The following is a 12,769-nucleotide window of genomic DNA, read 5'->3' on the forward strand; positions in this document are numbered from 1 at the left end:
TCTCGAAACGCGCATCTTTTTAATGTCAAATGTATTTTTATGGACAGCCAATAAACCATTTAAGTTTTATATGGAGCTGGGGACTTCCTCCTTTCAGCATTGTGTTAGTATAAAATTCATACTACTCACCAGGAAATCAATCTCTGCGCACTCATTTTCTACGCTAGTAAGAAAAAAAAAGTAATTTGTATTCCAAAATGGTTACTAATATCCTAAACTCTACTAGGCATCTAGCTGATAATGTATTTGCAGATTGGCTGGGACTTAAGGTGCTCCACAGCCAGAGGTAAGTCACTGCTAGACAATAAGGGCTTCACAGGACAATGGTTCTCCAACGCTTCCATTTGAGGGCTGGTACAGAGCTTAGAAAGGCTGCGCTTGGTGTGCACATTTTCCCCGGGCACAAGATTTGCAGTTGATGTCTCTTTTTCCCATGTTTCACTTCTAGCTGTTCTTTCTGCTGTCTCTCCTCATACTTAACTGACTTCCTGTCACTGTCGGATTAAATACGGAATTAATTTGCATAACCCCTCTCTACTTCTGGAAACTACCCTTTAACGTCCAACAGCAGTAGTAATTAGGAAAGTCAGTAGGAGGCACTGTTGCCATAGCAGTCGTGTGTGTGTGTGCACGCTTGTAACAGATTGTAACCCATTGTTTGCCTGCAAGGTACAATGGTACTTAGAAATACATTGCGAAACATTATAAAGCAAAGTTTTCTGCATAAAGTATAACAAGTAAACAGGAACCATATTGTGCCCAGCCACATAAAAGGGTGCCCCGGGAAACTACATTTACAACAGAAAACTGGCATAAATACATTGTTAAATGAGAGCCACTTATTTGTCCTAAGTGTGTTATACAGCTGTTATGTGTAAAGGAGAATTCCCATCATCTAAACTTTTGTTAGGTGATAGAGAATTCAAAAGAAAGCAATTGTTTTCCATTCTGAGAACGGTGGCTGGGAACCTCAGGAGTGGAAAGTATGTCCTTTCACTACCTCTACTATGTCTCCCACTCAGCTTACACACATCTCCAGGGCTGGGATTGTATCCTCAGTGGGAGACGATGCATTTCCCTGCACCAGCCCCCAATCCTCCACTCCCTCGCACGCTGAACCAGGAAGTTAGCGGGGACGCTGTGGTGCCAAGTTGAATTTTCGGCAGATGAGAATGACCCTTTAACTGCTATTACAAATTAATCGCACACATACTTTTAAAATTATTTTGTTGTAGCTAAGTAAAGGAACACAATGTTTGATCAATGAATATAATTTACCAATAATAAAAATAAATGTGAAGTTCTACTATATATTTAGTCTTATATTCCATTCTCCATTAGAATTGTGTACGGACATTGTTGCTTTAAGTTGATGTCCTTTTTGGGGAGGGGAAATAGTGGCCTATCGAGTTTGTACAGCAAGTGATATAGCTTTGACCAAAGAATTGTACTGTAAACAAAATTTTCATCAGGTTACTAAAATCTATGTTGGATGCATTTGTCTGCTTGGTTTCATTCTGTCAGGGACCAATTGATTACACTCTACAATTCATTTTGGTGAAAATGAAGGAGAAAGAAAACGATACAACCCCATCCACGACAGGTTATGTTTATTTTGACAGATTTATTAAAGTTGCATTTCAGAGCAGCTTGGATGTGGAAGCATTTGAGATTTAAGTGCAAAATCAAATGCAGTGAACTTCTGGCAGGAGTATCAATGTCCCTACTCTTACAGTCTAATTTATAAATCACAGTGTGCTACAAATAAATTGAAGATATGAAGCAGAACTGTAGCCAGACAGATAAATAAAACCATATCATTCAGCATGTGCTGTATGCAATCACACAATTCATGAAAGTCCCCTAGACCATCTATAGCTTACATTCTAGGAACACACCGTTCAGTATATAGAATCTACGTTAAATCTTCTGTTTAAATGGAAGAACATTTTCACTGTTCTGTACCTAATTTTTGAATACAAAGACCAAGGGATAGCTGGGTAATTCTAAAAATTGTCTGTAACCTGTAAGGGTACATTCACACTGAGTAAAACAGGCAGAATTCCGTGGCGGAGCCCGCCTCATGGACTCTTCTCAGAATCCCACCTGCCTCAGTGTGTCAATGGGATGCCTTGCGCGCCTCTGCTCTCCGCTCAAAGTGTTGACATGTAAATTCTTTGAGTGGAGTGCGGAGGCACACAAGGCTTCCCATTAACACACTGAGGCAGGCGGGATTTCTGTCTGTTTTTCTCAGTGGGAACATATTCTTAGCAGCTAAACAGAGGTATAGCCCTTTGCTATATAAGGCTTCTCATCAGGATTTGGGCATACCTTTCTAGTGGCAAGATACAGTGTTAGTCTCTTTGTTAATATGAAAATGAGACACAAGTGCCCAGGGGCCGTTCCCAAGCATGACAAGACTTTAGCCACTTAATGACCGCGGCTGTACATTTACGCCATGGCAGCCGTGCCTTAACGCAAACGGACGTAAATGTATGCCCGCGGTTTCCCCGATCGCTGTGTGTACACACACAGCGGTCGGGGAAGATGGCCTACTATAATGTATAAGCAGGCCATCCTAGCTTGCCATCACGGGTGGTGGTTAACACCCCCAGTGCTGACGATCGCTGCTATTGGCTGATCAATTCAGATCAGCCAATAGCGGCGATCTGCAGCTTTCCGGGTCATCGGTGACCCAGAAAAAAATGGCGGTCGGTGCTGTCCGAGACAGCACAGACCGCCATTACTGCATAAAAGTAATGGTGGCCACGGTCCCGATTGCAGTGATCGGCCGGCCGGGTCCAGCCGGCCGATCACAGCGATGAATGGCCCCCAAAGTGTAAAAAACCTGCTCTGGACCCCTCAGCTAGGTAGCTGAGGGGTCCAGAGCAGGTATTGGAGCAATACTCACCTGATCCGGGGTCCCGATCGGCGTCTTCCGGGTCAGCGGCGTCCTCTTCTCGCATAGTCTTCTTCGGCTATTTCCGTCAGGTCCGCCTTCGGCTTTTTTCGGGTCCTTCGCCTTCTAACTTCGTGTTTTTCCGGAATTTGCTTCTACTGCCCCCTAGCGGCTGATAAGTGTATATTATACACTTATCAGTAGCTATAGGGATGTTCAGCATGTAGAAATTTTTTTTTTTCCCAATTGTTTTTTTCTTTAATTTTCCACACCCTACCGCCTCTGAGTGCTGATCAGTATCGCACGTAAGTGCGCTGCTTACCAGCGACTACTCGTTTTTGGCGTAGGGTGTTATTTTCTATATCCTACCGCCACGGTCTGCTGATAAGTACCCCACATAAGTGCGCCATTTATCAGCAACACCTTTTTTGGCGTAGTTTTCTTTTTTTTATACTTAATGTTAAAAAAAAAATTTAAAAAAACTCTACATTACACAAAATAAAGTTTTACACTACACCACTACACTTTAACATACCCCATTTACCAATCCCCATATAAAAATGGCCCCCAGGGTGTTTTTGGCATCGGACGCATACGTTATTATTGCCTCCGACACCGAAACAGCCAGTGAGGATGAATGGGGGGGATCCTTTTTACCTCCATTCATCCTCATACTCATCATCCAGTGACGTGTCTGGGGGTAGCGTAGCCTATGCTGCCCCCCAGACACGTCTTTTCCGCCAGTACCGTCCCAATAAGAGATGACTGTAAGGCGTGAAATTCTACAAACTCTGTGAGAGTACCTCAGGGTACACTTATAGATTTAGGGTACGTGCACACTGCAGAATGGCTAGGGATAACCCTTTGTGCATTCCGCAGCTGGCACCCGCCGGCGGACTGATGCAGGCGTGCGTCTCCCCCCATGTCATAGACTCCATGTTATGCACGGGCGGATTCCTTCGTCTGTCCAAAGAATGAACATGTTCATTCTTTGAACAGAGGTCGGATTCCGCCCGTGCATAGAGTGGAGTGTAACACGAGCGGAGACACACACCTTTATCAGTCCGCCAGTGGGTGCCAGCTGCGGAATGCACAAAGGGTTATCCTTCTCCATTCCGCAGTGTGCACGTACCCTTACAGTGTATGAAGGAAGGGACACCCGAATGCAGACCCCAGATTGCCCCCCCCCATACTCAGAGTTAGGGGATCGTTTGGGAACTGATCTTCCCACTGCTGGATAAAGGTTACCACCTGTACGCCGATAACTTTTATACCAGCACCCCCCTCTTCTGGTCCGTCGCTGCGGCACAACCTGGAAATATCAGAAGCAGTAATAAAGCCCTAATATTTAGCAGCCATGGAGCACACCCAGCGCTTCTGGATATGAAGGACCCCCTATCGCACCAGGACAACATTTTCCAGGTGACTTCCCCCACACTGGAACACAGGAGACCCCAGAAGAAGTGCAGAGTGTGGCGTAACAGGGGGATCAGGAAGGACACCATTTTCCAGTTTGGCACCTGTCCTGATCACCTCGGCCTCTGCATACAACATCGCTTCAAGGTGTACCACACGTCATTGGAGTTCTACATTATCTAAATTCTGTCCCTTATTCCTATTTCAGGGGTCACGTTGATCCAGGGATTATTCTGATTGCCGTTTTGGAGTCATTTTTCACTTCTATGTCACATTTGTGCCCGTCACCAGTGGGGTCCATATGCTCACTGCACTCCTTGAGGGGTGTAGTTTTTAGAATGGGGTCACTTGTAGGGGTTTTCCAGTGTCTTGGCAGCACGAGGGCTCTGTAAATGCCACATTGCCCTTGAAATCCATTTCAGTGAAATCTAGCTTTCAGAAGCCAATTGGCGCTTCTTCCCTTTTGGAGGGTTGTTCTGCGCCCGCTTGGCACTTTATGTCCACATGTGGGGTATTTCTGTACTCTGGAGAAACTGCGCTAAACGTTTTTGGGTTCTTATTCCCTTTATTCCTTTGTGAAAATTAAAAATTGAAGGCTAGAACAATGTTTTAGTGAAAAAATAAATTTTTATTTTTTCACGCCACATTGTTCTGAAAATCTGTGAAGCACCTGTGGCGTCCAAATGCTCACCGCACCCCTTGTTACATTCCTCGGGGTGTAGTTTTCTAAATGGTGTCCCTTTAGGGGTGTTTTTTATGTTTTGGAACTCCAGAGCCTCTGCCAACCTGAAGTGGTACAGTCAAAAATGACCAAATATAACGGAGGCATTGAAATTCACTAGGCGCTCCTTTGTATCTGAGGCTTGTGGTTCCGTCAAACAATGCATTAGGGCGACATATGGGGTATTTCTATAAACTGCAGAAATGGAGCAATCAATATTGAGGTGCATTTCTCTGGTAATAGGTTTATAATTATGAAAGATATTGGATTATAATAAAATCTCTGCACAGAAAATAAAAATTTTCAAATTTCTTACACACTTAGCTTTTATTTCTATGACTCTCTTAAAGGGTTAAAAACTTTCTGGACGTGCTTTTGCAGAGTTTGGGGGTGCAATTTCTTAAATGGGGTGCTTTGTGGGGCTTTATAACATACAGTCCCCTCAAATACACTTTAAGGCTACGTTCACACTACGTAAGTTTCCGGCCGCAGCGCGTTCCGTGAATAAGCGGCCGGAAACTTACGTAGTTTGCGTACAATGGAAAGTATACGATCTACGGGCGCACAGTTCACACTACGTACGAACTTACGCCCGGATCGTATGCGGCGCCGTAAAAAATGAACCAGACCATTGTTTCCGGACGGAAATGCCGTAACTTACGCCCGTAGCGTAACATGCGGTCCCGTACGTAGTGGTGATTTCTTCATTTTGCCAGCTTTTTGTTCCGATCCAAAAGGTTCTGTGGGGTGTCCGGGGCTAGGCGAAGATTTCCAAGTAAAAGACCGCTGTCAGATCGCTACGAAGAGCGCTCGGGAAGCGTAAGTACACTACAGGCGTACGTTCGCGGTCCGTACGTATCCGGCCGCAACTTGCGTAAAGTCCCGGCCGGAGTTTCATACGTATATGTCCGGCCGCGAAAAATATGCGGCCGGACATATACGTAGTGTGAACCTATCCTAAACCTGAACAGGTCCCTAAAAAAATCTAATTTTGAAATTTTACAGAAAATTTGGAAATTTGCTGCTAATGTTTTAAGCTTCCTATTGTCTAAAAAAAAAAAGAAAGATAGTTTAATAAATGCTGCCAACATAAAAGTAGACATGTTGCTAATGCTATTTAATATATAATTTATGTGGCATAACTATTTTATGTATAAGCAGAAAAGTTTCAAAGTTGGAAAAATGCTTTTTTTTCACAATTTTTCACATTTTGGATTTTTTCATAAAGATTCGTTATAAGTATCGACTCCATTTTACCAGAAACGTGAAGTACGATATGTCACGAGAAAACAATCTCAGAATCAGCCAGATAGGTAATAGCATTCCCAAGTTATTAATGAATAAAGTGACACAGGTCATATTCATAAAATTTGCCTCGGTCCTTAAGGCCATTTTAGGCCCGGTCCTTACGGGGTTAAGGTTAGGCAACTCCGGAATTATTTACTGCGGAATATAATCATTTACAAAAACAGGTGTGTCTGGATATGTTTACTGTATAAAATTCTACGTAAAAGCTGCTTTTGCTAAAAACCAAACTCAATTTCACACCCTCAAAATTTTATCTAAAAGTCTTTCGATGCAGAAATCTTACTCACCCGCTTTGGCTTATGATATCCACAGCTTCCTATTTATTTCAGGAGATTTCAGTGATTTCACAGCTACGTAGTACCGGTGTTCCCCGAAAAAAAGACAGTGTCTTAAAGATGCGCTGTCTTATTTTCAGGGGTTGTCTTATTTTTCCATGAAGAAGAATTTGTACTTATCGTTGAACAAAAAAAATGAACATTTATTATATACTATAGAATAGTTGTTATCACAAACCAGCATAACCAGACAACACACTACCTTTCCCTGCCCCTCATCTCCCTCCCCTTAGCGGCATGGTGGTGAAGGGTAGCGGCGGGGGTCTTACGTTGGGGGGATTCCTTATTTTAAGCTATCTTGTAAATCTTCCACTATGCATTATTATTGGAGGATGTCTTATTTTTGGGGAAGCTGTAATATTTTGATTAAGTATGCAATATGGAAAAGATAACATATAAAACTATTTCATTTCTAACACATGAAGGTAACATTGTAACTACATTTGAATGTAGAAAATGAATTATAAATTTGTGAATTTACTATTAGATAACTGGTTTGCCTATATAGAAGTGCTTTATTCTGTCTTGTAATCGCAATGGGTAACAGTTTGATACTGTTTTCTTGCAGCTACTATTAAAGCCTGTGCTGATGGAGGAGCAAATCGTTTACACTGCATCACAGCTGGGCAACAAGATGAGTAAGTTTTTAGTTTTACCGTGTATTATTTTTATATAACATGTAAAATGTGCCTTTAACATTTGTTTGTTCCTTTATTCTAATTCCTACAGGCTTCTATAACTATGCCACTAAGTTATACTCCTCTCTTTCTAATGAAGTTGTAAGCAATATGTGTGATAAATATTACTGTTATATCCTTTTAAGGCCTTATCCACATATTTTTACTGTTCGTAAATTTGAATTGTGAGTTACAGACAGAAAAAGGACCCAGTGTGGTCATCCTCACATCGAACATTAGTTTTTCTTCTGGAACCTCAGAAATCTGAAACCGTGATGTCTGGGGTAAGCCATCCAGGATGGGGCCTATGAGGCTCTTTATTTTCTCAGATGGTAAAGCTGCCCATTCTTCTTGGCAAAAAGCCTCCAGTTCCTGTAAATTCCTGGGCTGTTTTGCATGAACTGCGTGCTTGAGATCTCCCCAGAGTGGCCCAATGATATTGAAGTCAGGAGACTCAGATGGCCACTCCAGAAACTTCACTTTGTTCTGCTGTAGCCAATGACAGGTTGACTTGGCCTTGTGTTTTGGATAGTTGTCATTTTGGAACGTCCAAGTACATTCCATGCACAGCTTCCATGCTGATGGTGTAAATGTGCCTCCAGTATTTGCTGATAACCATCTTTCCTTCAACTTTGACCAAGTTTCCTGTGCTTTTGTTGCTCACACATCCCCTAAACATCAGCGATCCACCCCCGGGCTTTACAGTAGGAATGGTGTACCTTTCATCATAAGCATTGTTGACGCCTCTCCAAATGTTGTAACGTAAGATTGTAACACATCTGGAACAGAAGTGTGTGATCAATTACCTAATTGTGAGACATGTACTTGCACTGTTTGAAAATGGTCTTAATATTAGACCAAAACATCACATTTTGGGTGCAGTAAAAACATTTTTTTAAATTAATTGTTGGAGTGCCACGCTGTTTTACTTGGGTATATATATATATATATATATATATATATATATATATATATATATATATATATAGACAGAATACTTGCCTCCCTCACACCCTCATATTTTTCCCTGTCACATCCTTCAGTCCATGCTGCAGTCCTGTTTTTCTTCTCCCCATAGTGTGCCATTTACACAGGTTCCAACACACCGTCGGAAGGAGAAAAAGTTGAGATGCAGCAGAAACCAAACATGATCTAAAATGGGAAGCATTGGGGGATCCAGGGAGATTAGTATGCCATCATTTATTATTTACAAATCTCCATCTGGTATAACACCCCATCTGTACTCCTGTTTTTTTTTGTTAGGAGTATAGTATACCACATTCAAACTAAATAGTTCTGAACAGACATAGTAAGGTATTCCAGAGGAATTACTTTATCTAAGAATGTATTGTTACTTTTTTCGTACCTAAATACCTAAAGCAAACTACAAGAATATACTTCAGTTGTTGATTTAATGAATAATTATTATTGAAATTACTTTAACTAGTTTTTAGGTAAAGTTTACATGCAGAGAATATTTTTAGCAGTTTTTTTTTTCTTTTTCTTTTCGTCCTGTTAAGAAGTTACTTTTTGCATTGTTTCCCAACGTACTAATCTGCAGAATAAATTTCTCTTTATAAATAATGAATAATTATAACACAACTTCACAGAGGTTATTAGGCTTTACTACATAATTGTATAGCCATGCTGCAGATCATTGTTTTATGGATATAAATGTCTAGGTGAACAGTGCTAGCCTTTATTGCATCTATAAACCAACATTAAAGACCTGCAGAAAATTAACCACTGTTTCATATATGACAGCGTCAAAGCAGGTTGCTTTATTTGCTTTCAAGTTTTTCATCACATTAAATATCTGGGACTGACTACAGTCATTTTTACTACCAGTATGCTTATAATCTACTTTGCTATAAAAACAGAAACAAGTATAAATGTATTCTGAGTGTATGTTAGTATGTTTTTATACCACCACTAAAAGACCGAATAGGGGACGCTGCTAACCCACTCATTTTAACAGCACCTTGTAGTCAAAAATTCCTGAAAAATTGCACAGACTGGACTGACCATTTAAGGTAACTTTTATTAACTGTATTAAAGGGGTTATTCAGTGCTACACTTTCTTTCAGAGACAACACGACTCTTGTTCAGGTGTGGTTTGCAATTATGCTCCATTCACTTCAATGAAACTGAGCAGCAAAACCCTGCCCAAGTTGTGGACAAGAGTGGGGCTGTCTCTGGAAGAAAGTGGCCATGTTTTTGTAGGGCTGGATAACTCCTTTAAAAATAGCCTATTGTAAAAGTATTCATAAATAAAAATACAAAAAAAACAGCAACTTAAAGAATGCCTAGCCTAGGATGGAGCCACACCTGTTTTTTTTTTTTTTCTGGTATATTAAAAAGGGGAAGGGATGTGCACTCTATCCTGGTACGTAAAAACATAATCCCTGCCTTTTTGGTTGATGCACCTCCTTAGGGTGCCCCCAACTAGGGTGGCACCCAGCTTCTTCAAGCTAGGTGCAAGGAAAAAATAACACCCTAATGTGATAAATCAAATCAAACCCTTGTACCAATGTACTATACAAAATATCAAAAAAAGTTCCACTAAAACTTATGTTCCTAGGTGTTTCCTCTGTATTGTTGTACCAGATTCATCAGGGAACAACTGGGCGTCTGTCCTCTGCTAAATGTTAAATTTTTATAAAGATAACAGATGGGTGCATTCTGAAGGATAATATGATAAACATGTAAATAGTTAATTAAGGTTATGTTAACATAAAAACAATATGCAGCCATAAAATAGGTATCAAACATGGCTGTATTTTAAATCTGGGAATGTGCTACATTAATTTAGTGGCCAGCAGATGTGGACCTGCTGTGCTAACAAACCAGTCTGACTTTGAGCCACACCAGGGAGCAGAGTCTAAGTGGCCTCAGTTTGGGTAGCAGTTGTTCCCGAGGATCAAACAGTGTTGGTGCAGAAAACCAAGGGGACAGGCAGGCAAAGTGAAGATAGCAGGCTAGGTCGTCACCAGGAGAATCGGAATGGTAGCAGGGACTAAGGTCTAGGCTAATACAGGCAGTGGGTCGCTTCAAGGCAGACAGCTCAGTTTACAGGTAAACTGTCTGGGACAGCAACAGGAAAAGGAACAGACTGGTGTGGTGTGAGCCCCCGGTGGTGTTGTGTTAGAGGATTGGCCGGTCATTTGCTAGATGGTACTGTGTGGTGCCACTCCTGTGGTGGTTGGACGAGATACAACCGGACCTTAAGGTGTTATCTCACTCCTGCTTTTATTGTAGAAGGCCGGTTGTACCTTTTTCCCCTCTGGTCAGTGTCCTTGGGTTAGTGTAGTCATGTTAGTGGTTAGTGTCCTGGGTCCCTTGGGTTAGTGTAGTCATAAATGGCCAGAGTGTTGTAGTGACCCTCCCTGACTATTGGAACTGCCACCCACAGAAAGAGGAAGTGTCCCATAAATAAACTTGTTTTTACTTGAAAGGTACTTGTGTGTAGCAAGTTATACAGCTTTGCTTTGACAGTATACATTTCCCTTGATAAAGCACTTGAAAATACACTTGATAATACTTGTAGACGAACACCTGACAATATAGCAACCAGATCTGTGATAGGAATGTAGTGGAGAATGTAGAGAGATACAAAGAATCAGAGTAGCAGAGAGGAGGATGTCGTGAGAGTCTCAACCCAAGTAGTACTGTGCTCTGCCGGGATGTTGGAGGATGAGGTAGTAGTATACTTAGAAGAAGAAGGGAATACCTGTGCCTGTGTATTGACAGTATATTGTGTATGTGCCCAGTAGATTTAGGGGCCCTAGAGGGTGACACAGGCCCCAGACCTTTTTACCTGGGATGAGCGGAATGCTGAGGGTTCCCTGCTGACAATCTGCTCTATCTGTATCAGTTCCTAGCTTACTGCTGTCTGTGGATATTGTCCTGCTCTGTGACTCTCCTAGTCCATGGCGTGGGTTGAGGTTGTCTCTGACTTGTCCTCTCCTGTAGGAGTTTAACACTGCAAAGTGTTGTGTAGCGTTACTGAGTAGAATCTGTTAGCTGTGTCTTGTTTCCTACCCATACAGGGTTCTACCTGACTTGAGTAGGGGACCTGGCAGAGGACCAGGGCCCAAAGAGGACCACTGTAGAGAGCTGTCTAGCTTGCGTCCTTTTTCTACAATGTCCAACACGAAAGACCTATGCACCTTTTCCACCCTTGTGACTTCCTTCCTTAGCGTATCTAAAGTGCTCTGTGAGTGAAGAGTGCAATAAAAGAAGTAACGAGATGATAGGAGAGAAGAAAAACAGATTCCTATAGGCTCACAGATCTATGTGACATACAAACAGACAATAACCCTTTATACACTTCAGCCGTGCAGCATCTTAATAGATACATATAATACAGCGACATCCAGTGGCAAAACTCTATCATTACCTTCATCACCACCTTTACACAATAAGTACAGGCTTTTTCGAAGGGTGTAATCAATAGCAACACCCGTGGTGGGACACCACACTGATATTATACTGGAACAACACCTTTGCTTAGAAACACAAGAAGGAATGATCAGAGCAGCTTTTAATAGTCATCGTAGAATCAAGATAGGTGGTGGAAGAATATTGAAGAGCACATTAATCCTTAAATCCAAGAAGGCAGGTGCATGGCCTAGAGGAAAACTGAGGAAATGTACAGAAGGCCAGAAGCATGAAACACAGGTCGGGAGGAGAGAGTATAACTGCGTCTGCTGCCATTGAAATGGAAAGTGCAGTGGAAGAACAAGCAGGGGACAACATTGTAAGCGGTGAGCAGCGTAATAAGAAGTAATTCAATCTGTGCACACATTGTAAATATGTGCATTGATGGGTGTTTTTAAAAGACCACTGTAGCACATTATTAGATTAAAAATGACAGGTTTTTTAAATCTCAGTTTTATGGCCATACCTTGCTTTTATTTTACTGTATGTGAACCTAACCTAGTGTTGATAATGCTATTGTTCAATAGCAATTATAATCATACGCAATTAGGGAAAAAAAGGCTTATGAGAGTTATAAAGTAATTGTATTGTATTTATGTCATGACAATGTCAAATTCTTGACGTTCCAGAGCAGAGTAGTTAATGTGCAGCATTAAATTCATGCTGTTAAACTCTTAGCTATACCTCTTGTCTGTAAATTAACAACTTCCCGTCTCTGTTGGTGAGTTTGAATGATTTAAAAGGCAGCACAGTGTCTTGTGAGGACTAGGTGGGAGTTCTTAATATATTACATAAAAATATCTCATTCTGAAGGCATCTTACTACTGAAATAGGCTTTTTATGGTCCTTTAGAGACCATATAGATTGTTTTAAATTGAGATAATTAAAATCTGGTAGTGGGAGTAGTAGTTGTCACTTGGTAGGCGTGGTAAAGGACAGGTGGGGTGCTGTGCTGGATACTTAACTGCTATTC

General features: G+C 41.5%; 1 protein-coding gene across 2 annotated transcripts in view; it reads left to right on the forward strand.

Moving 5' to 3' along the window:
- TPK1 (thiamin pyrophosphokinase 1) overlaps positions 1 to 12,769 on the forward strand; it is a 429,239-nt gene that overhangs the window by 130,037 nt on the left and 286,433 nt on the right. For both annotated transcript variants that reach the window (XM_069958392.1, XM_069958393.1), the window contains exon 4: positions 7,248 to 7,317. In XM_069958392.1, coding sequence (XP_069814493.1) covers positions 7,248 to 7,317 — 70 coding nt within the window. The remainder of the gene's footprint in view (positions 1 to 7,247; positions 7,318 to 12,769) is intronic.

The sequence above is a fragment of the Dendropsophus ebraccatus genome, chromosome 2 (genome assembly GCF_027789765.1).
Source record: "Dendropsophus ebraccatus isolate aDenEbr1 chromosome 2, aDenEbr1.pat, whole genome shotgun sequence".
Classification (NCBI taxonomy): Eukaryota; Metazoa; Chordata; class Amphibia; order Anura; family Hylidae; genus Dendropsophus; species Dendropsophus ebraccatus.